Here is a 24,953-nt window from a genome sequence, read left to right as displayed (position 1 = left end):
AGATTATATGTATTATATGTTCTCTTTCCCAAGAAAATCCCAAGAGAGCATTGTAAAAGGTGTTATTAATGAAATATAGGAAACAAATATCTAAAGGAAATGGAAGAAGTTTTTAGCCAGTAAATGTGCTGACATTCACCTTATTTGTTTTCCATTAGGCTTAGCCTAGCCTCTGGCAGCCGCTGCCCTTCTGCAGTTTTCATATCATTCAACAATAATGCTGTAACCTTTTATAACCTTATCTTCAGTATTTAGACCTTGACTATCCCTGCCAGCTACTGTGCCCACTTTATTGGTAGCTCCTGGTCTGACTTGATGCTTGCTGCTGGTACTGTGTTCAGGGAGGTAGTATTGTGGAAGCCATGTGGCCAAAAAGAAGACCAAGACTGTGTGTCTGTTCTGCAGAGAATAACTGGACACCAGGTAGAGAATGTGTAACATACAGTACAAGACTCGGTATCCTATAAATGTAAAAGACTTCACAGTTGTACATATTGTTATACTTTTATTAACAGGTATGCCCAAACTTTGGTTTTGAATACGTGATTAGGTTGCTTGACATGCAATAGTGCTTTTGTTTCAACCAGTTTCCTTTCAATATGCATCTCCAAATTCAGTAATAATTCTCATGTACTTGTTTTATTGAACAATAAAGAAGTTTTGATATGTCATATAATGATAAAGGTTTCTGGGGAAACTTGTTTTGATCCCTTAATAAAGGTTGCTTCTACTGACTACCTTTTTGCTATTAAGTATCTTTTCTGTGTACCTGCGAACAGGGTGTGATATTTTCTGTGTGCTACCACCCACCTACCGGGCGGCTGTGCACGGCATCTGATGACAGGAGTGTGCGGCTGTGGCAGGTGGCAGGGCCACTACAACAGATGCTAGACACTGGAGAAGGTCACCTGTCTTTGTTACACCTTAACACACATCCATATTGAATAGTTCTGATCTAAGCTACATAAGTTACATAATGGAAGCGTCAAAGGTTATGACTACTATATTGATAACACATTAACAGTCAAATTTGAATAAAAATTTGAACTGCACAATCCTTCAGCAATTTTGATGGAGAAATAAGTAAAAGTGTATCTTGCATCTGTGACAATATCATCGTGATCACAAGTACATTGTGATATATCTATAGCTAGTTAGTTGCTTCCTTGTTGGGACCATACTGAATCATTTTATTGAGACTGATGAACGATGTTTGAATTTTACTTCTTTTGTATTACTAAGCTATTGTTTCACCCACAGGTGTAGCTGCTGCTGGTGAGTTTGAGCTGGTGTTTGAAGTGTACGGCCACGGCTCCAGGGTTTGGGATGTGCAGCTAACACAGGATTACATCATCAGTGTTGGAGAGGTGTTTGTTTGTTGTTAGTTACACATGAACTTTCATTAACTACTAACGTTACCAGTCCATTACAGTTATTCAGTCACACAAATGTACCTGTAACATTTATATGTACATGTAGTACTGACTGACTGAAAAGTTACGTGCAACAGTTACATGCTTGCTTTTAATTGTAAAGAATTAACATTTAGAATTAAAAGAATGATGAATCTATTGTAGGAAGGGAGGAAGTTGTCTATCTTACTAAATCACAATCATTCATGTTAACTATTTTGTTCTTGCCAATGATTATTCTCAGCAGCTTTTGGAGCATGAACACACCATATATAGGTTATATGTGCATTGTGTGTTTTTGCTTGTATGTCTATCTTGGCTTATACATGTATCCAGGTGCTATATTTTTATCATATGATTAGTAGATTGGTTATTAAAGATTCAGACCTTAGACTGTACTTATTCATAGAGTATATACTTCCAGGATGCGCAGTGCATTGTGTGGAACATGCAGGGAGAAATAGCCAAGACATTCAGAGGACACAAGGTAAACTGAGCCTTGAATGTTTACTATGCAGTCAATGCTACAATTTACTTTTTAACAACATGCATGGTCTGCATTCAGATTTATTACAAACAAATACAAAGTAAAAATCTTGATTTCGGATAGATGACATGTACATGTATGTATGGACTCTCTATGGTGCTTCAGAGCAGGTACTTTGGTACCGGGAAGACTGCTGCTAATTTCTACTGGGTATACGCTTGATTGAAAAAAACAACAACTGAAAAACAAGCTGCAAACTGCCTACAAACAGGAGCTGAAGATTTGCTTCTGAAAGGAAACTAACAAGAGGGCCTGCATGGGGGGGTAGTGATTACGAATTACAAAAAAGTTTCGCCGCCGATTACGAATTACGTTAAATTCTGAGAGCTGATTACGAATTACATTAAATCATGAGGCCTCCCAACCGACCATAACAATTTTAAACAATCCAGCATGTTCTGCTTCAAAACTATTGATTTCATGTTGATTGGGGGTGACGATGAATCTGGTTATAACCACGCTAAACGGTATAACTTATATTGAGTGGCTGTGACGGCGGCAGGAAATTTCGTTTGGGAGGGGAGGGGGGAAATATTGCTGACCGTATGTTGACCACGTCGAGCGCCGGAGACGTCCGGAGACATGCTCCCCAGGGAATATTCTGAAATCTTGACCCTCTAAAACGCTGTGCCCTTAATTCTGAGTGCCAAATTTTGCTGGTAGACTAAGTAAAATGACCAAGGGTTTCATGGAGCGCGAAGCCCCCCGACATATATTTCGTTGGAGGCGCGGCGACGTCGGCTATAGGTGGTTCCGGTGAAATGGTTACCTGGGAAAATTGCGAAATTTTTGACTGCTCGAACGCCATCTCCTGAATTTTGAGGGGCAAATTTTGCTGTCTCCTAGTTAAAAAAGTACACAAGGGTTTCAGCTAGATTTTTTCCCCCTCCCGACACATATGTTTCGCCGCAGGCACAATCCTGGGCGCGCACACTCCGAGAAAAATTTGAAATCTTTACCCTCTGAAACGCTATTTCGTGCACTTTGAGGGACATATTTGGCTGTATATCTAGTCTAAGCTGTTTTATAGCATCTCTATGATTGACAAATACACAATGGTTTCAGCTTGATATTTGGGGGGCGACGTCCTAAGAACAATATTTTTCGTCCCGGCCAGGCGCAACAAATGTAGCTGGGCCCGGGGCATGTTGTGGGCCAATTTTGAAATCTCTACCCTCTGAAATGCTATTTGAAAGTATTTCCTGCTTTTTGAGGGGCAACTTTCTGCTGGGAGACTTTGCTGGAAATCAGCCAACGCTTTACTAGTAATTCATACATTACGTTTTACGTTGCAAAAAGGTGACTGCCTACGTTTTACGTAGAATGAAAACGACCAATTACGCGTTATGGCTGATGTACCGATTACAAATTACGTTGATTTTTGGCGGCTGCCTACGGATTACGAAGACTAAAAAGGCCTGATTACGCCTTACGAAAAAGGGGCATGCAGGCCCTCTAACAAGTTATGTCCAAAAGCTTACTGAACCATGCTGAATATACCAACTTCTATCCAAATTTACGACTCATATCCATTTGAAGATAAGCTGGCGGTTGGGTCTGGTCACCACCCTGTGACGTCAACTGGGAAATCCAGCCCATAGCTAAGCGCAAAGATGGGGAGGCTAGGGGGGAAATTAGCTTTCCGTGCTATCATGCCTACTGGTGTGGTTTATAAGAATTACACCGGTAGCCAGATATATAAAAGAAGTGCAAGAGGGAAATCTTATTATGGCACCTGAATATAGGGGGGAAATATTATTAGATACAGTATTATTGAATTGTATAGGGCTTATTAATATTATTAAGTAATTTATAACCTTGGCTACAAGATGAAACGAACTCATTTCCTTCCTACAAAAATAATCATTTTTGTACCCTTTTGAAGGTTTATATAAGATGTTGTATATTTTTGGATTGTCTATCCCATGAGCCACAAAAAGCAAAAACGTTTTTCCTTGTGAGCCCTGGGGATGAATGAGAGTTCTGTCAATCCCCTATTTTAAGATCCAGGAACAAAAATCTCACATCAGTTCAAGTCTTACAAACAGCATTTTACTAACCTTAAAGAATCAATGCACACAAGAAATTGAGAAACACCATCACTGCACCATACCAGTCACTCAGAGACTGTGTCGTGTGTCCTACTTGTGGAAAAAAGCTGTTGGAAATGAATTTAATTTTGTAATGTACCAGGACTGTCTCCAGCTTTAAATTTGTTTCCGTCCCACTCATTTTGGATCCAATTTTTTAATCTCCATTTAATTTAATTTGTCATTTTAAGCTTAAAAAATACATTTTCATCAGTTTTATCTCATGAAATTGATATTTTTGGGACGGAAGGGGTTGAATTTTTTTTCCGGCCCACCAAAACGTTTTTAAAATGTCTCAAAAAACAATCTGCACCTTCACGACCTTTACCTTGTTGTTTCCTCATTAATAATGTCTGCAAGCAATTAAATGAAATTGTTCTACTTTTTCAAAGAAAGGGAAAGAAATAATAATCCATCCTTTGATGATATCTACACCTTTGCCCATAGGGAAATAGCATCTGGAGTTTGGCTGTCTGTGAGCAACAAGGGCTAGTGGTAAGTTCTTTTATCTTTTTGCAGCAATACTGGGATTGTATATCAAAGACATTATTGTACTGTGAGTGTGTAGCTTTCGAATCTAGTCTAAAGCTATTTATTGAAATACGCCCCGGATGATTTTCGTTTCAAGGCATCCTCATTTGAGGTGAAGCATGATATCATGCTTTTTCAAGTAGCTAGTGGTAGTGCAATGCGGCTTCGCTACGGCTCACGTTTTTGGCCAAGCACACCGGGTCACCCCTACTCTTCTCGATAAGTCTGTTGGGTTCTTTTACATGCAGAGGTTTGACGCTTGAGGCTAATGCCTGAAGCTCCCTCATACACGGGGTTGCCGGCTTTGCGTCACCATTTGCAATGACGAATGCAATCCCTTACAACATGTCCGAGCTGGAGTTGACCCCTAGGACCAAACTCGGGCCCTAGTGTAATCAGGCCAGCAGGTACCAGACAATAAACTGAAGTTGATATCCATTAGTCACTATCCTTATGGAAACGGCCCTTTGTAATGGCCCGTATTAGATGAGACTCTAATCCAGCCACTCCCAGGGCTAAGTAATTAGTGGAACTCTATCTGCTCCGAGAACAGGAGCTGCCATCACGAGGTTGACCCTGCAGCCACTTACGTTGACTTCGTGGCAAAGGTCAAGTTCCGCTGTTGTTGGTGTCCCGCTAGTGGACAATCTATACTAACTTGTAAACAAACCGCATGTTGAAGCTTGTTGCCAAAGATATTAGTTAAGTTAGCTAAGTTAAACCACTATTTTTGTATTATTCTACTATGACTTGTCTCTTGTACCTTGACCAGAATCTCAGACGACGCTCCCCAATCTTGTTTGATTGACGTATACCTCCGGTACCCACGTCCAATATCTCGGTCCCCAGGGAAGATTGTTGTTAGACCCTATCGGTGCCTGGAAGGCGTAGTTGAATTGTTGCTAATGACCACGTTGTGTCTGAATAGGAGACTGCCATTATAAACTGCTAGAAAACTCCAATGTTAGACTATCTAAGGGATGTTCCTCATTTCCAAATTAACCGAATTGCTGTATGAAGTTGTAGCAGTGATGGAGAGTTGTTCTGTTGCTAACTGTTGTAGAATGAATGTGTGATGATCATTTTCTTAAGGTGCACAGTGTACTTAGTAAGGTTGCAGGACACCTGTTACTCCTCCCCTCCCTCTGCGGTGGTACAGTCTAGAAACTTCTGACAGGTAGACTCAACTGTACAGTTAGGAAGTTTGGCCAGGCATTGCCCATTGAAACTTAGAGGGATGTATAGGTTTGGTTTGACCGAGGCAAAAGTTCACGACCCCCCCGCCGAACTGACCTTGAAGCTAAACTGGTCAGTAGGTAAAATCGCACGGTCTGTCATTCAATTGTCACTGGAGTTCCGGAGTTTTTGACAAGTTATTAATTCAAATTTACATATTTCGTTCCAATCAGGGTTGAGGATTTGGCGTCGTTTAGCCTTATTTGGACCAAGGCCACTCCCAAAATCTAGAAGATAAAAGAGAGAAACTTCTCTCAAACAGGGAAGTTTTCGGAGAGATATTTTTGAGGAGACTTCCACAGCTGATTTATCTAGGACCGCTCCGAGAAACGGGAGCATAAGCTGAGGGAAGTGAGCTCCTTAGAACTTGAGATCATCGAAAACTGGAACTACATGATTGTACTAGGACATTGAACTTAGCCGCAGAGTGGGAGAAGTTGTCTACATCTATGGCCCCATTCACGTGAGCTTTCTTGTACATTCCTGGCTTACGAATAAACTTCTGGTCAAGGAAAGCTTCCGTGTAGCCTGAATCCATTCGAAGTCATCATAGCAGGGTTCAGGTTCACCAGGACTGGAATCCTTTCACTAGGATCCACGGAATTTGATTTCGTTACCGCTTGCACCACGGTGACATGCTTGATTATACAACAGTAATCTGATAACCCCGAGTGCAGCATATTATATCGCAATCAACTGCTGGACAAACTTCAACTTGGACAATGTTAAGAAATCTTCGAAAAACGGCCATTAGTTATTCTTGTGTGTGTTTCTGGATACTTGAGTCTTGTTTGTATAGCTGTTGTCTTGGTAACTTCATTTTCCACTTGCTTTGGGCCAAAAATTGACTTTGATGAAACTCATAGTTAACATTTGAAAATAGGTCCCCCAGAAACTTGGGAGATATTAGGAAGTCTAGCAGGGCTTATCTTGAAACATGCAGTGTGTGTGTAAATGACACCATGCCACAGCAGATGACAGCAATTAAAAAAAGCATCAGGCTTCAGGCAAGTGACAGGTAACAACTCCCTGCAACCAATTAAGAAGTATTGCCTGGCAGCACATCCATTTAGTTGCGTAATTGGAGACTTTCTTATTACTTCATCATTGTGCCTGTTACACCAGGTGCTTGGCTAGATGAAAGTGACGGAAATGATTAAAAATGATCTGAAGGTTAAGCCGAACAGGAGATCCTGCTTCTCAAATGTTTCCTGTCCCCCTAGGCTGTAGATTGCTGAAACAAGAAACTCACCTGTTTTAAAAACTGTTGAAGAAAGAAATGCCAAATATGTTTCACAGGTATGATGGGATGACATGTGAAGAAAAATTTGTGAAATTTTCCATATAAGAACTAATGCCATTCTTCAAGGCATTAATATTTCCATCAATTGTCATTTTCATATTGCAAGCATTAGCAGTAGTAACAGGTGGTTTTGAGAAGTATTTAGACCAAGTCCATCAGTTTGATTTGATCAGATCGATTACATTATAAGACATGACACTCATGCAGACATGTAGTAACGGGGCTGTTTGACAGAACTGCTGCTCTGTGTACATGAACATGCATATACCGGTATGGACCGAAGTAAAAACCTATCACATTCTTTTGTTTACACACATTACACATTAAAATCAAAGTTGCCACTATATTTTGCTTCATGATATTAGAATTTCAGACAATCTGACATGTGAATTTACTGAACAGATATCTTTAATTTACTATAATTCTCACTTCATTTTTTAAATTATTTTTACTATTGTTGACAATTGTGTCAGATGAAAAGAACACAATTGTTGAGTAAATGTCGTTGGTAGTAATTCTCATCATCCATGTTCCTGAACAGGCGACAGGAGGAGGGGACACCAGCATCCGACTGTGGGAGCTTCCTGGCTCAGTAACATGTCAATCAGGTATGTATAAGACTTTAGGGTTGGGGGTATACATGACTGTATATATGTGACACTGTGCATTGTATATATCTGCAGATACATCAGATACATGGTATATCAGATTCTACACATTTATTATATTTCATCCATACCACAGGTAATCATGATCAATTGGTCATCTTCTTCTTCTTCTCCTCCTCCTAATATCAAATATTTCAAAGGGATTCATCTCAGTCGTTCCTGGGCCTGAAAATGACCCGAAATTTCGCATACAGGTGAAGTGGGCACATACCCCGAGAGGTTTTTTTTCTTTATTTTTCTTAATATATATAGACCTTCAAAATTATTTCATTGAGGTTTTCTGGCCATTTTCAGGCCAAAACTTTATATTTTGGCCTCCTGTGCCCCGGAATTACTGTAGTCAAACCTATCCAGACAACCACCTGGCCGCTTTTTCTCGGTCCCGAAAATTTTCGGTACGTCCAGCAAACATTTGTGAAACTTGCACAACTTGAGTTGGTCCTGAAGAACTGTCCTCTGCGTAATGCAACATTTTCTAGACTCTCAGATTGTAGAAATTTTTCCGCAGAAGTGAATATTGACCAGAATTCTATTGTTTACATTCTGAAATTTGCATGATACTTGTTGGTGTAGAGTCCATTCTTGTATCTGGGGGACATTTTTAAAAGTCAATTTTGAACTTGGGTGATAATGAAAAGTCCTTTTTTTTGTGGAGGTGTTTTTTTTAATGGTCCAATATGAATGTGGAAACCTGGAAGAGCCTATCCTTGCATAGGGGGTCAAATTGGAAAAGATCTATTTCTGACTGGTCTGACTTTGTAGTAATAGATGCAGAAATGTTCACGGTGGCTGTTTCTGCAGTAAGCTCTTCGCTGCAAACTTAAAACCAACAGAAATTTTTTTGCCCGCCTACCTCCTTGTCTACTACTGTCTCAACCGCGAACTTAAAACCACCAAATGTATGTGAAAACATTTATTCCAAATTTCATGTAGTCCAGCTAGTGCAGCATAGAAATCAGTTGTGCCCTGTATTTTCCAGTTACCTTGTGAGGTATTAGTTTGTGCCTTTTATCTCAAAGAAAGCAAGCTAGAGGCTTTCATTTGTTGTGTGATGACCTTTAACAAGTCTTTAACACCAAAGGTACAGGCCTGCTAGTATCACCGGCTCAAAACTTCAAAGCTTCGATGTGTTAAAGGCCAATTCAGTTGTAAGCTTTGTGGCTTACAGAGCCTGACTATTCTGGCTCAAGATTTACTTCTGAATGTAACACTTCTTCACCTAAATCCAACGAGTAACACTACTTCACCTAAATCCACAGAGTAACATAAAACCAGGATTTTTAAAAACAGGGTATTTAGGGATACATCATACAGCATCAATAATACCTTCGGCTAGTTTGGTAGCCCTGGCTGTACTTTTTTACAGTCGAATGAATCAAATCAAATCAAATCAATAATACTACCAGAAATACAAAGTTGACAGACTAAGGTATTCAGAATCCAAAGCATTTTTTGCAACGTAGCTGTGTGGAACTTAATGACCGTTTTGTTGTCATTTTTGTGCTTTGACAAGCTTAATCTTTAGCTCTCTCTTCAACCCAAGAAAAAAAACCCAGCTACTTTATAAAGGTAATTAGTGGCAAGATAATTTTGAGGAGTATTCTTGCAAAATGCACTTACGTCGCCACAAAAATGCCGCCAGTCTCAATGCTTTGGGTGGTCCTTTAGATTTGCAATATTTTTGTATCAACAGGACTAAAGAAGAAATAAAACATGTATAGCATCAGTGTTTTGCCACAGGATCTGTTTTGGCTACAAGATTAAATGAATTTCATATTGAAGAAGCGCATACTTGTTACTTAAATAGTGTAACTGCATCATGGACTCAGTGATTTAATTTAGCGGAAGAAAATCGAGTGTTGGCAATATTTTTTAGTTCACGGTTGAGACAAGGTGGTAGGTGGGTAGAAAACAAGCATTTTCACGGTTGTTTTAAATTTGTGGTGAAGAGGTCACTGCAAAAACTACAAACATTAAACCACTGCAAATTTCAATACATTTACTGAGCCTATTCCAAGATCAAGAAACATTTTTTCAAAAGAAAAATACCTCACAGCAAAATAACCTTTTTTTCTACAAAAAGCAATCTTTTTGCTAAATTAGGAATAAGTCCATGGCCTCATTGCCTAGAAATTGCCATGACTGCAACACACCAGCCACCCAAAGGCTGTGTCCCAACTCTGTTGAAGATGAATTTAATTTTGTAATGTATTGCCCTACTTATAGTGAAGAAAGAGAATTGCTAAAAGCAGTCAATCATACATTAAAACCGATTTCAGATTATTTTCCATATGCTGCTACTATGGCTAACTACTATATCTGCATGATAGGCTGAGTAGAAACTTGTGAAGATAGCTGGCCTTCCACACTGCCCAACATTGCTTGACGACCTCCCCTCCCCCCTACGATGCTTGCAATCAGAAGTGGGTTGGGTGCTAGGTCCGCTGTGGTCAGCTTGCGTTCGGCATGGTTGGCCTGGTGAACACACATTTGTATATCTCAACTTTATCTTTATCAAAAATTGCAACAAGACAATACATAGTGGAGCACCAGCCAGACAAGCTGATGTTGCGGACCACTCAACTTTATGCCACCTTTTTATGTAAAGATCACTACATGTATACAGCTACAACACTGCCACCTGTCAATGGAACGTGGTACTGCAGGATCCCATCTACAGATCCTACAGCCTTTTACTGGAGGTTTCTGTTGGGGAATGGTGGCAACATTTGGCAGTGGACGGGAGGTCTGAAATGGGTTGACTGGTGTTGGTGGTTGGGAATAAGTCATTAGTGGTCTGGGTGTGTTTGTGAGTCAAATTTGGCTGGTCAGACGGCTCTACCCTGCCTAATGGTTGGCTGGTGGTCGGGAACCATGTTTTGTAACCTGGGCTTTACTGATTCTTCTATTACTTAGTGATTCGTGTCCACTGCCATTGTTTGTGATATCATGCAGATGTTTTAAAGGAACATAATCTGTAAATAGTTATATACAAATGGAAAAAAGATCTATCTAAAACAATGTTCTCAATGTATCTCCAATCAATTGAATTTTCTTTCTGTAGAAGCAGTTAGGACATCTTCCACCCTGAACTTGCCACTGTCTTTGGATGACTTCCCAAGATCCCTTGCATCTTGTCTGGACCATTTGTTCCTTGTGGTAACAGACCAAGGGTAAGGAAGCCTCATTTTCCAGTCAAGTGTATGGAATTAGCCTGGTAACTTGTCATTAAAAAACTAATGATACTACTTGAAACCGCTTTAAGATATCAAATGATGCTGTTGTCTGTCATGTATGAAAATGACTGTGATGATGATGAAATTGAATGTGTCTTGTGGCATTCGAAGATTAAGGCAGCTGCTTTGTTCAGCACACTTGCTTTATCTTATTAGTCTGAAAACCACTTTAATCAAGTCACAATGGTAAATCTAAAGGTAACAAGTTAGAAAAAACAGTTTGCTCTGGTAGCCCATAAACAAGATGGACACACATTTGTATATCATTCTCAACTTTATCTTTATTAAAAAAAACAGGCAGACAAGCTGAAGTTGCAGACCACTCAACTTTATGCCACCTTTTTATGTAAAGATCACTATACAGCTACAACACTGCCACCTGTCAATGGAGCTTAGTACTGCAGGATCCCATCTACAGATCCTACAGCCTACTGGAGGTTTCTGCTGGGGGAATGGTGGCAATGGGCAGCTTAGCAGGGACAATTAAAGTCTTCCTCATAAGTAAGGGCTAGTATTGATTAAACATGGTGGTCACATTCTGCAAAACTTTGAAATTTTGTATTCCTTTTTCAGAATGTACAATCAAAGGATATACATTTTGAATGCACATAGTTACTTTAAGTTCATATTGATCAAACAGAAGGGACATGTGGGCCATCCTAGTTGATTTTGCACGGCTCCCATACTCCCCGCTAACTAATCTTTTTAGGTAAAAAATCTGGGATCCCGATGAACTAAATTGGATGGCACCCAGGCTACAAAGGATATATGCATTGGCAATGCAGATATCCTTTGTAGCCATTTGAATATATATGTAATGCAGTTTATGGAGATTTTCTAAAATGCATGCTTTGACAGTTTGCATACATTCAAGACCTCTTATGAAAACTGCCAAAGCAAAAATTTAAGGCTTTCTCTTCCTAACATTTAGAATTGATACATTCTTTTTTTAAGCTGAAACCTCAAAGTCCTTTTAATGTTTCTGTCTTTCTGTTTGACAGGTGCACCTAATGCATGCTGGGAAAGTGCAGTGTATGATGGGAAGGTACTAAGCTTAACATGGATGGGACAGAATGCAGACAGTACTGTCTCTTCACTTGGTCATCTATTATCATGTGGGCCGGAAGGGGAGGTGGTGAGTACAGTGTATTGATATTTGTGTTATTCATTATGGCCTCATTTGTTACAGCTTACACATACAGAACAGAACATCTCACATTACATGTATGTGGTGACTTTCTGTTAATGCATGATTGCTGTTTTTTTAAAAAATAAAAATGGTTAGTATTGGTAATACAAATGAATACTGTTCAACAATAAAACATTTTTTCTTCATTTCTTTTATCTAACAAACAGTGATGTCCTTCACAGATCTGGTGGACCACTCATACTGCAGCAGAGGCAGCTATTACTGTCCAGAAAACAGCCACCTTTCAGCTGCCGTACAGCAGACAGCGCTGGCTAACCTGTGCACTGCTGTCACAGAAGGACAGCACACTTGTGTGTGGGGACAGGAGGGGGTCGCTGCATTGCTACAGGAAACAGGACAGAGATGGGACTACTCAGGTCAGGACACAATAAGCACTGACCAATAAAACTGTAGCCTCAAAATGGTTAACACAAATACTCAGTTTAAACTCGCTACTCAGTGACTACTTGCTCATGTGGTACCTCCCTTGTCTTTTGACCCAGAGATCTAGAATTTGCAAGTCATTTTGTACTCCTGACTAAGTCACTGATGATCATATTTGATTCTTACATGAAAAGGTGCAAGTTGTTTATTGTGGCAACCAGTTTGACTCATGGAGCTACATTTAAACTCTGCATTTTCGTTTTTTTCAGCCCCTTCAGAGTTTGATTGGTATCCATGGGAAGACGGGGGTGACCTCCCTGCAGATGCACAGAAGCTATGTGTACAGTACAGGCAGAGATGGGCACTACAGACAGTTTCAACTGGGGGCAACAGGACTCCAACTTCTCAAGAACAACAGAGTCAGCAGTTCTCTTGCCATTTCTTACTTTGTCTGCAGTTAGGAATTAATCTGTCAAAGTGTCAGCATTAACTAACTCACAATTTTTAATAGGATTATTGCTTAGCACCAATGATTACGTAAGGTGAAGTTGACCTGATGAAAATGTGCCTTAAAGTTCCTTTTTTTATCATGATCAGATATACAAGGGCTTTGATTGGTTAGAAAAGCTGACCTTCTCTGAAGATGGAGAGATGCTTGCCCTGGGATTCCACACTGTAAGATATTTTACTTTAAACTGTTTCCTATGTTTTGAAAAGTACATACACGTACATTTACTTAATTATTTCTTTCCTCTAACAGTTCTAGACTCACCTGAAGCGTGTCTACTCTTTCACATGTCACTGCTTAAGAATGATAAAAAATGAATTTGAAATGGAGGTGCTTTTTCTTTACCTGTTGAATGTGTAGTTATGTGCATGGTACTAGCTTTATTTTTTGATAAACCATTTCAGAAAGAATATCAAGTTTAAATTACATGCTAAACATACATGTGCAGGGCAGCACTATGTCCACTTTGTACTGTTTTTGTCTTGAACTTCACTTTATGTGAAGCAATGTAATACGAACATTCTTGACTGAAGCTATCATGTTCCTGCTCCCCATACACTGAACCCCCATTCCATTATTGCATACCGTGTCATTGGTGTAAAGTCCTTGCCCTTTTTTACAGTCCAATTTTGTGGTGTGGAGTCTGTCAGCCAATGAGCCCCTTCTGCAGGTACAGTGTGGGGGAGGGCACAGAGCATGGGGCATTCTCCCCAGCACCAGCCAGGGGGCGCTGTTTGCCTACATCAAGGCTCGAGCCGTTCAGCTCACAAAGGGGCCCTCCATTTCAAGTAGCAAAAGACTCATTCTGAAGGTTAGTGTTGAATTTTGTAATTCAAAAGTTATTGTAGAAATTGTCATCTTTTTCCAGTTCAATCTAAAAACTAGGAACATTTCATTTGCATGTACAAGTTATGTTAATGTTAACTAATTTCCTGCAAACTTAAGTTGTAGTTTTGCTTAGAAGGAATTCTTCCAATTTTCATCATCATTAAGATTGAGAAGAAATGTTCTTTGAAGAGAAAGAATTTGATGACAAAGTATTCCTGATTTCCTCTAATTCCACCACAGGACAGCTTACATGGCCGAGAAATTACCTGCTTAAAGTTCCTTGGCTGGGCAAACAATGAAGGTAAGTGATCCTTATCACTTGCCATGATTGTCTACTTGCCAGGATGATAATTGTAACCTGTCCTTTGAGCGATGTATAATCTTGTTTTTTCCACACAGGCAATCCCGAATTAGCCTGAGTGTCATCCTGTTTCAACTGAAACAGGATGACACTCAGGCTAATCCCGAATGGCATGACTTTTAGTTTTGCACGTTTTGGCATTATTGATAGTAGCTAGTTCTACATCAAAGAACCCAATCAGTGTCTTTGCATGTGTCTTTTTCTGTGTGTGAGTGTCAGTATTTTTGTTTGTCTGTCTTTGTGTGTGTGTGTGTGTGTGTGTGTGTCTGTGTGTGTGCTAGTGTATGCATTCCGATTTGCAATATCATCGGGAGAACTGTCCTTCAGAGCGAGGAATGCTGTGATTTCACGAAGTGATGTTTTTGTTGTAGAGTCAGGCTACTGCAAAAACTGTGGACATAAAACCAACACAAACATTTCAGGATTTACAGTAGATCATACTTTAAAATTCTTTTTCAGGTGCTCCTTATGCCATTTGTGCCACATCGAGTGAAGATACAACCATCAACATTGTTGCACTAAAGCGTATCCTTTTTGTTTATGCATGGAATGTCCTAGATTCATCAACTGAGAGAAAGCTGCCATTCTAAAATATAAATCATAAGTCTTAAATGACATACGAATGTTAAAACAATTTTAAGCCATGGCAAAATGTGTGATCATGCATTATATTAACAAAATATTTCATTGATAAGCTACTACCATACTGTAGAATAAGGTTGTCATATGGATATCAAAATTAATACATGGTGTGTGTTTCCTTTACTGGAATACAGATAAACCAGTATCTGACCTGGTGGTATTAGACACCATTCAGGACCACATTTCAAGTGTTCGATGTCTCACAGTCTGTCCACAACTCGCCACCTCAGGATCCAGTCAGTGTGCCAGCTCACTCAAACTACTCTTTAGTGGTGGGGGCAGGGCACAGCTCAAGTGTTACAGGGTGTCTGTGTCCAGTCATTGTGACTCAGGTGGTGTACACAAAGGAAAATCATGCTCTGAGAAAGATACATGCACACATCAGAACATGGAGAACATCACACAGCAGGTTAGACACCTTCCCAAAGTAGATGTTTCTGTCAAAGAGACAAAAGAGCCACAAGGGTACAGAAGTGTGGACATTCCATCAGACACATCTGGTTCAGGAAACAACGGGACATTACAGGAGGAAAGCACTGGTCACTGTGATGTTCCTGATACTGAAGCAACCACCTCTCATATACCTCCTGCTGTAGAATGCCACATTGAGTATCTTGCATGCCACAATCTTGTAGAGAGGAGGAGGAGGAAGAAGAAATCTGGTGCAGCTCAGCTTGAGGAAGAAGAAGAAGTAGAGATGAGATACATGGCGCTGACATCATGGCAGGGGAGACAGGTGGATCCACATTCTGCTCACCTGTTCTTTGTGGCAGCTGCCTGCTCAGACGGCTTCCTAAGGTGAGAGAACGCAATTGCTATACAGCTGATTTTCTGATATACTCATTGTCATATACAATGATGTTGAGAACTGTCTTGTCATTGTTGCTCATTTATTTTTGTAGTTTGAATATTTTATGCAAAGTGTGACATGTTGGCTCCAATGTAAGCAAATACGTGGAATAGAGTCTGGTGGGAAGCACATGACATGTTTGCTGTTTGTCCAGGCTCTATTCAAGTGTTTCGAAATGGTATCATGAGATATCAAAATGCTGTAAAACAGTTGCCTTTGTTGGTGTATTCTCTCTCTACTACAATGTATGCTCTTTATAAGTAAATGGACTACCATCACTATCATTATAATGATACTGAACAACTAGACAAGACAATATTCTGATGTTACATTCTACTGTAGACCTGCAAACAAGCAACATTTACTAGCAGAATGAAACTCCTTGCAAATGTTTACAATTATATTTCCTTCTTCCAGATTATTTGTGTATGATGATAGTGAAAGAACCATCCAGCTCTTCTGTGTCAGTGACTTCCACCACCACTGTGTCCTCTCTGTGGACCACTTCTTCACTACAACAACAGATGGAAGCATTCACACATATGTCATGTCAGGGGCCACAGGTCAGGGACTTTTTTGTTAAATACATTACACTGTATGTGTCAGGGACTAGCAATGTCATGTAAACACAATTTTGCTCTACAGTGAATGGGGGTGGTGGGCACATGTGAACAAAATGTTACCTATAGATAGTATATGAAGTATTCTAATTGATAGTATTTTACAACAAGTCCTCTTTTTTGCTTAATTAGGTTTTGATGATGGGCTCTAAATAAAGTGGTAAGCATGTGTAACAAATTCAGGTATATTGTGTAAAATTCACAATTAGTTTACTTTAACCATGGTATATGTATGTGACATTAAATGTACCTTTTTGTTGTATTTTCTATCAGATGGACAGATTGCAGTGTGGAATGTAACACCTATTTTGTCAGCTTTCCTGTCTTCTGTACATCAGTCTAACCACCATGACATCACAGAGCAAGATACAGTAGAAGCAGGTGTTAAAGTACCACACACTTTATCAACGGGAAGTACAAAATGCCAAGGTGGCATGAATACTTCAACAACAAAAGACATGCAGGATGTGAACTCACCTGTTCCTAAGGTTCAATTGAAGTCAGGTTGCCTCAGGAAGACTCCCAAAATGAAGATGGAGTCTCCTGATGCATTACTCAAGAAGCATCAGTCAGGAGTGAATGCCATCAGCATACAGAGGGTAGATAGTGAGTACAACCCTTCATTCAAATTAAACGGTCTAGCATTGCTGACCTTTTTCAGTCACTCTGTAATTCTTTTTTTTTCACAACAAGGTCATCGCACAATCATTTCAATACACTCAACATTTGAATATTGTATTACTAATGAGGGCTTAGAATTTCAGATAAACTTTCGTTACAATCTTACATTGTCTTATAATGCTTTCATCTTCCTCATCCATCATTCAGGGAGGCACGGATCATTCCCTTCGCATGTAGGTTTGTCTTTTGAATAATGAAATAAATGGTAACATACTAGCCAGGCCTACAATGTAATTCACATGACCTCATGTACAGGTCACCATTACCTGCTTGCCAGTGGAGGGGATGACAACAGTCTGCAGATAACAGTCCTGGCTGTCCGAGAAGACACCCCAAACAAGCCTGTCATCGTTGCCACGGCAACCAGCTCCGCCCAATCGGCCCATGCAGCCACCATAACAGGTGTGTGCTTGTACTTGAACTGTTGTGTGGTGTTGGTGTATTAAAATTTTCAACGGACGAAGAAGAATCATAAGGGGAGGAGGTATGAAAATGTTACTTAGTGAATGACTGTTTTTATTTGAAGCTTTTGTTGTCTTTCAACAAATTTGATTAAACATGTCTTGATGTCTTAATATATATTGGTTTCATCTTCCTCACCCATCTCTAAGTCTTATACATGTTCATATGATCAGTAGGAATGGCATTGTGCAATGTTGACATTTTTCTGTCTCTGCAGGTGTGCACATTGTAGATGGTCAGTCCATTTTAACAACCTCTGTGGATCAAAGGGTGAACATGTGGAAGTACCAACTGATTCTAAAGTCTACAATACAGGTACTGTAACTAAAATTGCTTCTAGTAAACAATCCTTGGTTCTTCCAATGAAGCCAAATTTTTTTAACATTCTTGCTATTGCCTCTTCATGCATTCTATGTAGAAATACTTAAAATTTGTGTTTGTTTCAGTGTCACCTGTCTTTCCTGTATGGGAAGTTTAGCCACATAGCTGACATTGCTGGACTGGAGTGTTGGAATGATGAGTATGTAAAATGATATATCACCATTATACATGTATGTACATTTTGTGTATCCGTCTTGTATGTGCCATTAATAGCTGTTTATCTTTTGTGTTGTTGTATTGCACCTTATGGATGTCAAAACCAAGCTAATACATAAAAAAATGAAACATAAGTTGTGCTGTCCAAGATGATGAACATGTGTTAAGCACATCACTAAAGAATCATTTCAGCCTTTAACTTGACACTAAGACAATGTTTTGTGGTCACCTGCAAAATTTTTGATGTTGATAGTTCATTTCTCTCCACAGATGTGGACAGCAGTACATTGCTGTGTGTGGACACGGCATCCAGGTTCTCAGCCCTGCTCATCTGTGATCTCAACAATTCAGGACCAGTAGACTTTTAACAAAATTGTACCTTCATCATCAATATCAAACGTTTCTGATTTTTTTTTACTTTACTCTTTTAAAACATTCCAAACTTTGTGATTAAAAAAATCTAATTTTCTTCTTCCCAATAGAGTAATATTTGTAACCCTTATACATGGAATAATCACTGCCCTCTAATAGTTTTATATGCTGACCAAAAGGGCTGTATTAAAGCATCAACAGATAATGTTATGGAAGTAAAAAAAATAATAATTATTGAATTACAAATTAAACAGGTGGAAAGGTAGATGATACTGTACCAGTCACACTCTGTGAATAAATATACATTTTGTGTCTACTACTATGCTGTAAAGGTACATTATTGCTATTAATTCTACCACAGGTTGAGGGTTCATGTTTCTTAGTTTATATTATGAGCAGAAAGTCTCTTCCCACAATATGTGGTGCTCTACATGAACCTTGATCAGGGCTGCCTAATCTTTGGTAGATAATCCAGCTTAACAACCATGTATACAACTATAGATAGTTTCTGATATTGAAAATGAAGACTATTTAGATTTGACTGAACAGTCATAGAATCAACTTGTCAAAGTAATTTGAATGGTAACAATGTACACCTTTATGTATACATGTCTGTGTGATCCAAAGGTTAGTGATCCTTCTGGAAAGACTCGAGAGTTTAAATCCTGGCCTGCATCATGCAAAGGTTGACTCCATGAATTTTACATGTACATTTCTTTTGCTGTATAGACACGCAAGGCACTTATTGAAATAGCTTAATTCTTGTGAGTCACTCTTTCAGTAAACCAATTGCTTGTTTGTTCACAGAAACCATAGAATCAGTACAGATACTTAATAAGTGTCAAACAGTGTGTGGCTCCAAATATCGTCCCTCATATGACCCTGAGTCAGCATAAACACGATGACAGATTACAGCCCACTGCACCTGCGTTCATTCATTTGGGTCTCAACCGCCTTTAATTGTTTTGTTTTTTAATGTGTCTGTTTCCTTTTCTTGGTACTGTGAGCACACAGAAATCCCCAAACAGACAAGACAAGGACAGGGATGAGCCTCAGTAGTGGTGCGTACCTAAACCCCGGACCTGTTCCGGACTGGACCTAACGTTTAGGTTCAAGTCCAAAAAAACCTAAACGTCTGGAAACAAGTCCGGACTTGAACAAAAAATCTCTCACTTATACACTCCTTTTTGTTTTAAAAGGAGTCCTTAGATCGTGAAATTTGCTCTAGAAAAATATGAAAACATTGCTATTTTTGTGTTTATAACTGAACTTTTGTGTTAATAACTGACTGTAACGTTTTATAATTCCGTATATATAGTTTTCAAATTACATGTTAAATATCTGCCAATATGCAATTTTACATGTAACAGGAAAAAAATATTCTTAGCACACATGTACATATTCCATGGGTTGAACCCCTGAACCCATGAACCTGAACCCCTAGATCTACATCCGGACCTGAACCTGAACACGGGTTTATGTACACAACACTTAAAGCCTCAGGTTGCATAATTACAGATCGTTCAGCTCAGTGACCTAAATAACTGCACATGTTTCAACTTTATCAATAAGGGGAAGCCAAGGCAAAAAAAGTTAAATTTTGTCTTGCCGCGAAGCAAATCTTTCATTTGGCCGTTAGAATTTTGTTGGGCAAAAGATCCAAGAAGATCACAAGTTGCCAAGATAAGCCTTGGGGGGCTGTCTGAATGCTCAGTCAGTACGTTCACCTGTAACTGCCCCTATGTAATCGGTAAGGTTTCAGCAGTATCAACATGGGGAGGGCGAAAGAAGGAAAACATGGTAAAACGATGCCTTTATGATAAAAATAGAACCGAGATGACACAAAATCACACAGAACGAATGAAGAGTGATGGTACATGTGTAAGAATGTGATAATGGTGAAAGTATTTCTTGGCGACATGCACATTTAAGAGTCATGGTATGAGAAAACCAGGCAGAGATGGGAAGAATTGGCGTCGGCCAAATCGGCTCATACTTATGTGACAGGTATGTGGAACTACGAACAGCCATATAACTGACCCCCCTGTTACTGTTCATTATAGAGTTCTAGGACCCTCCCCGAGACTCTCGAAAAGCAAACATTCCATGCCTACCGTGAAAAATCTGATTTGATTATGAACATAAGATTCATATTTCCATATTGCATGGGGTCGCTGAATAGGATCTCTTCATAATAACATGGCAAGCGACGGTGGGAAGGCGGGCCAAAAAAACAAGATTCAAATTTTGAGATCATAATTCTTGTTAAACAAGAATTGAGGCGACGAAATATGATATGATGACCAACAGGTCTTTTAGTCCTGTATTCAACATGTCCTTGTACAAAAAATGTAGATGTGTATACATCTCAATAGACTAACTACAACAAATGAAGAAAAGAGCTTGTTGTACCATCATCTGAAGCAACTACACTGGGTATTCATATGCGATGAAACACCTTGTGTATACAGCTCAATTAACTAGACCCCCCCCCCCCCATTATTTATATAATGTCCTTGCTAGAACAAATGCAGAAAACAGCTTGTTATTATACCATCATGGGCAGGAACTACACTGGGTATTCATATGCAATGAAACACCTTAGACTGTCAACGTTTTCGACATATTTGCCAATTTTTGGCATGTTGACCACCGTCGGAGGGCAATGAAATTTCTTGTTTTTTATTTCGAAATCAGGCAAAAATTGATAAGCGCGCTGATGTCATCCATAAAAATTACTTGCTGTGGCCTAATTTATCCCGGGATGAATCTCTACGCAGATATTGGGAGCCAACATTGTGACGTTTTCCCTAGGAACTGGCAGTTTGTAACAGAAACGGGCAGCTAGAAAAACGTCAAGATTTCCCAATACCAGTATCTGCTTGGAGATCATCCAGATGACACTCGAGTAAGCTTGGTATTCTCGAGTACGCGAGTTAGGTGTCTGTATTCTCTTCTGCAAGAGGGTTGACCAAGTCCGACTTGAATGACTAAGAATGTATATGATGTCTATAAAATAGATAATGTGCTGCAAAAGCATCCGATCATTTAAATGCTAGGTCAGACTTGGTGACCAAAACTTAACATGAGCTGCTCTTGTCTTGTCCGAGTCTTGTCGAAGTTATCAACAATTGCCACTCTCCAACAACAGACAAATGAGCAAACACCATGTTTCAGACTGCAGATGATGGTAACGACTCATTTATATCTAAACCTTTGTACAGAATGAAGTGATGTTTCTTTGTTGTGATATTTTGGATGCACAGTGGGGTCTGTACACTCAGGTAGACCTATGAGACTTTCATTGTGCACTTTATCGAAGTAATACAGTGCACACTAAGTTTAGCTTTGATTAAATAGGGGCTCTTCAAGGGGAAGTGGTTATTTTCAGGGTAGTGTATCCCGTATGAATATCTAAACAGATGTTGTGAGGCAAGGTCGTTGCGTTTTTCTTAGCGGAAGGCAGTTTGTAACAGACACGAGCAGCTACACAAAAGGTCAAGATTTTATCTCTCAATGCTAATATCTGCTTGGAGATTACCCAGATGACACTCGACTCTAGTAAGCTTGGGCGAGGTGTCGTTATTCTCTTGTCATTGCGCAGGCGTCCATGCTAATAAGGGTCAATCACCTTTATTGTTCTATTTTTGAAAATATTTGCTTCCTTTTCTTGGTAATGTAAGCACACAAAAATCCCCATAACAGCTCAGACAAGAGCACGGATGAGCCTCAGGGCACCTGCTACTATCGGTCATTCCACTGTGTGACCTACAAAGCTTGTGATGTTTTCAGCATTCATCACGTCGACAGTTGAGGAAAAACAGACAAAAGTGTTAAGTTAACGTTGTTAGAATGCAGAAAAGAACAGTTTGAATGAAGAGGCACATTGTATGTATATAATGTGGCGCAAAAGCCTCTGGTGGTTTTTGGCTCAAAGCATGGTCACCACGTAACGAGACTCAAAGAACTCTTCAACGTTATAATTATAGATTACATGAATAAGTCACTACATCATGATTGAGACAATAAAGATTACCCCATGACCCACTTTAGCTATTATAGGTCTCTATGGAAAATTAGTCAACAAAAACCTTTTATAAACACATCATTCTTCGAACCTCATCTGCACGTTATTCGAGGATTTTCTTTCACTGGCATTTTGAATAGTCAGTAAGTGACCATATGATTGGTATGATAAACCAAAAACATCCCCATGTACCGGTGGGAGGGATACTCGTTGTCATTACTAAATATCTAGGGAACAAGCCGTCAATACTTAGGAAGTTGTGACTGTTTAAGTTTATCTTCCACGTAAGACACTGACATAGATAATGAGAATGTACCGATTAGAAGCACATATACACTGTAAAATAGAGCTGCAGGTACATGCCCGTTGCCACCAAAGGTCCTCTTAGCAAGCGAACAGTTAAAGCAGTTAGTACATGAGAGTTCTTGAACATGTACCTATGATACATGTAGTTAATATAGTACACAACCACACACAGTAACACGCACCCACAGACACAGACATGTACAGTCACATAAACACATTTAATACATACACAAATAGACAACAACACACCTGCACACAAACGCACAATTTTATGATACATATCTTGGATTTTTTGCTTAAAGTTGTCCTTAAGCTTTAGTAGAGCCAAGTTAAAACACGATTTGTTTTTCTTAGCATATATGTTGTCTGGTCTCCCCTATTAGTTGTTAATGTATATATGCTGGTCACATCCACAACTTGCCAGATCACAGGTGTAATGACAAAATGAGGCCATTGACATTTCAGATATCAACCGGGTATTTCTTCATTGTTATCCAGGGTTGTCTTTTTTTCAAATCTCGCGCATGCCTAGTTTGCTTCTACTGCTCACGCAGACTTGTTGAAGAAGCACTTTGTACCCTGGAAAAATGTGCGGTTACGATTTACAACTTTTCATCCTTCTAGAAGATTCTTACACGTTTCCCCTCGGGCATTTTGGCAACGACATGGTGCACGTTTTGCAGCGTTGACAGAACGCCCCTTCATTTGAATGTATAATTGTTCTATTTTTCAAAAATATCGTTTCCTGGTCAGACAGTGGTCTCCATTGTCTTGATTGCCAATAAATACGCACCTGTGCCGCTGCTTCAGACAGATACCGACGGAGGGGGACGACGACCAGAGAAGATCTCCACCAACCTGAACCAGCCAAGCTGTGCTCATCTCCGAATCTCAGCGATCCACCCTACCAGCGCCAGTCTTCAGCGGTACTGCGTCTTGATCGACATATCAACAGGTTATTATCTCCATGAAAAATGGAGATATTGTTTCATTCTCTTTTATTGTTCAGCTTGTTCGGTGCTGCTTTGCCGAGGATTGCTTCGTAACGGGATGATTTTGTTGTACAGTCTCGTTTTTGAATGTTGCACAGGAGTATGCCAAGGTGAGTAGCCAAGCTATGTGGAAAAAAAGCTTGGCTCGTCGTGACAAAATGATCGCCATGCATATGTATAGATTTGGGATATGTATATCTTTTTGCTAATTTTGTGTGTTTCAAGTAATGCGTTCTCGCGTAAGGGAGAGATTTAGAGGTATCAGATATCCTTTTTTACTCTCATTTGCTCCGAATCTATCGAAACTCTGAAAGTTCAATCATCAAACATGATTTAACATAGTAAGTAAGTGTTTACTTCTATACAAAATTTTGTAGTTACCTTCAGAGCCGTTGGGCCGGTATCAATGACTGTACAGCATGTACAGCAAATGTAGCCTTACTGGTGCGTTTGGTGGACTTTAACAACTACAGCAGTTCTGAGTCCTTGTAACGTTACGCTTCAACAGTTGTACTGCAACAACATTCACGGTGAAATGCACTGCTGCCCTGGAAAGTAACGATAATTAATGCCGCTTGCATCCATTCCTACATTTCTGACTTCACTTCTGTTTAAACGCGATACTCATGCTGTAAAGTAGTTTTGTCGGACAAAATATGGGACGACAAAACGTGCTATTTGATACACTTGTACTGTTGTGAATGGAACATTGATACGCGTATTGTGTCAGGCCTACTCTGTCAGTTAGCCGTGTGTGTTTGGCAATGGAGCATGTCGGAGGGCGTGGAAGAAATAGTGAGTTTCTCTGTCCCATGATTGTCTTCCCACTGGGCATACATGTCGCGGTGCGGTTCCACGTGGAGCTCACGGGGCCCTCAGGGCATCTCTGATTGTGGCAGCTTGACGTGCCCTTTGACAGACCTGGCCCATAATTAAATATATTGAGTCTGCTTACTAATACCAATGTAATGCAAGCGACATATTTTATTTCTATTTGAGATCTGCCTACTTGTGCGTAGTCAATATCCCAAAATGTGCATTCTACGCGTGCATGCAGCTTACTTCTGTTTATTTCGTTTAAGCTGTGAACAAGTTTATGATAGAATTAACTAGATTAAAAATATTTATTTTGTTCTGCTTTGTTTTAAGGCAGTAGAAAAATGAGCTACAC

General features: G+C 39.6%; 1 protein-coding gene across 3 annotated transcripts in view; it reads left to right on the top strand.

Moving 5' to 3' along the window:
* The window catches only part of LOC136430929 (tRNA (34-2'-O)-methyltransferase regulator WDR6-like), a 35,946-nt gene extending 16,551 nt beyond the window's left edge, over positions 1-19,395 (top strand). For 2 of the 3 annotated variants that reach the window (XM_066422025.1, XM_066422027.1), the window contains 22 exons: positions 276-423; positions 780-903; positions 1,261-1,367; positions 1,837-1,899; positions 4,497-4,544; positions 7,661-7,727; positions 10,852-10,960; positions 11,376-11,524; positions 12,025-12,158; positions 12,395-12,589; positions 12,866-13,015; positions 13,194-13,271; positions 13,727-13,915; positions 14,173-14,233; positions 14,753-14,818; positions 15,070-15,733; positions 16,203-16,348; positions 16,679-17,011; positions 17,342-17,488; positions 17,766-17,863; positions 17,995-18,068; positions 18,356-19,395. In XM_066422025.1, the coding sequence (XP_066278122.1) occupies positions 276-423; positions 780-903; positions 1,261-1,367; positions 1,837-1,899; positions 4,497-4,544; positions 7,661-7,727; positions 10,852-10,960; positions 11,376-11,524; positions 12,025-12,158; positions 12,395-12,589; positions 12,866-13,015; positions 13,194-13,271; positions 13,727-13,915; positions 14,173-14,233; positions 14,753-14,818; positions 15,070-15,733; positions 16,203-16,348; positions 16,679-17,011; positions 17,342-17,488; positions 17,766-17,863; positions 17,995-18,068; positions 18,356-18,422 (3,217 nt within the window). In that variant the 3' untranslated portion in view covers positions 18,423-19,395. The remainder of the gene's footprint in view (positions 1-275; positions 424-779; positions 904-1,260; positions 1,368-1,836; positions 1,900-4,496; positions 4,545-7,660; positions 7,728-10,851; positions 10,961-11,375; positions 11,525-12,024; positions 12,159-12,394; positions 12,590-12,865; positions 13,016-13,193; positions 13,272-13,726; positions 13,916-14,172; positions 14,234-14,752; positions 14,819-15,069; positions 15,734-16,202; positions 16,349-16,678; positions 17,012-17,341; positions 17,489-17,765; positions 17,864-17,994; positions 18,069-18,355) is intronic. The other variant, XM_066422026.1, reaches the window with a different exon arrangement.
* The last annotated feature ends 5,558 nt before the right edge of the window (positions 19,396-24,953 follow it).

The sequence above is a fragment of the Branchiostoma lanceolatum genome, chromosome 3 (genome assembly GCF_035083965.1).
Source record: "Branchiostoma lanceolatum isolate klBraLanc5 chromosome 3, klBraLanc5.hap2, whole genome shotgun sequence".
NCBI classification, from domain to species: domain Eukaryota; kingdom Metazoa; phylum Chordata; class Leptocardii; order Amphioxiformes; family Branchiostomatidae; genus Branchiostoma; species Branchiostoma lanceolatum.
Note: the sequence above shows the minus strand (reverse complement) of the source record. Positions and strands in the feature narration are given on the sequence as shown.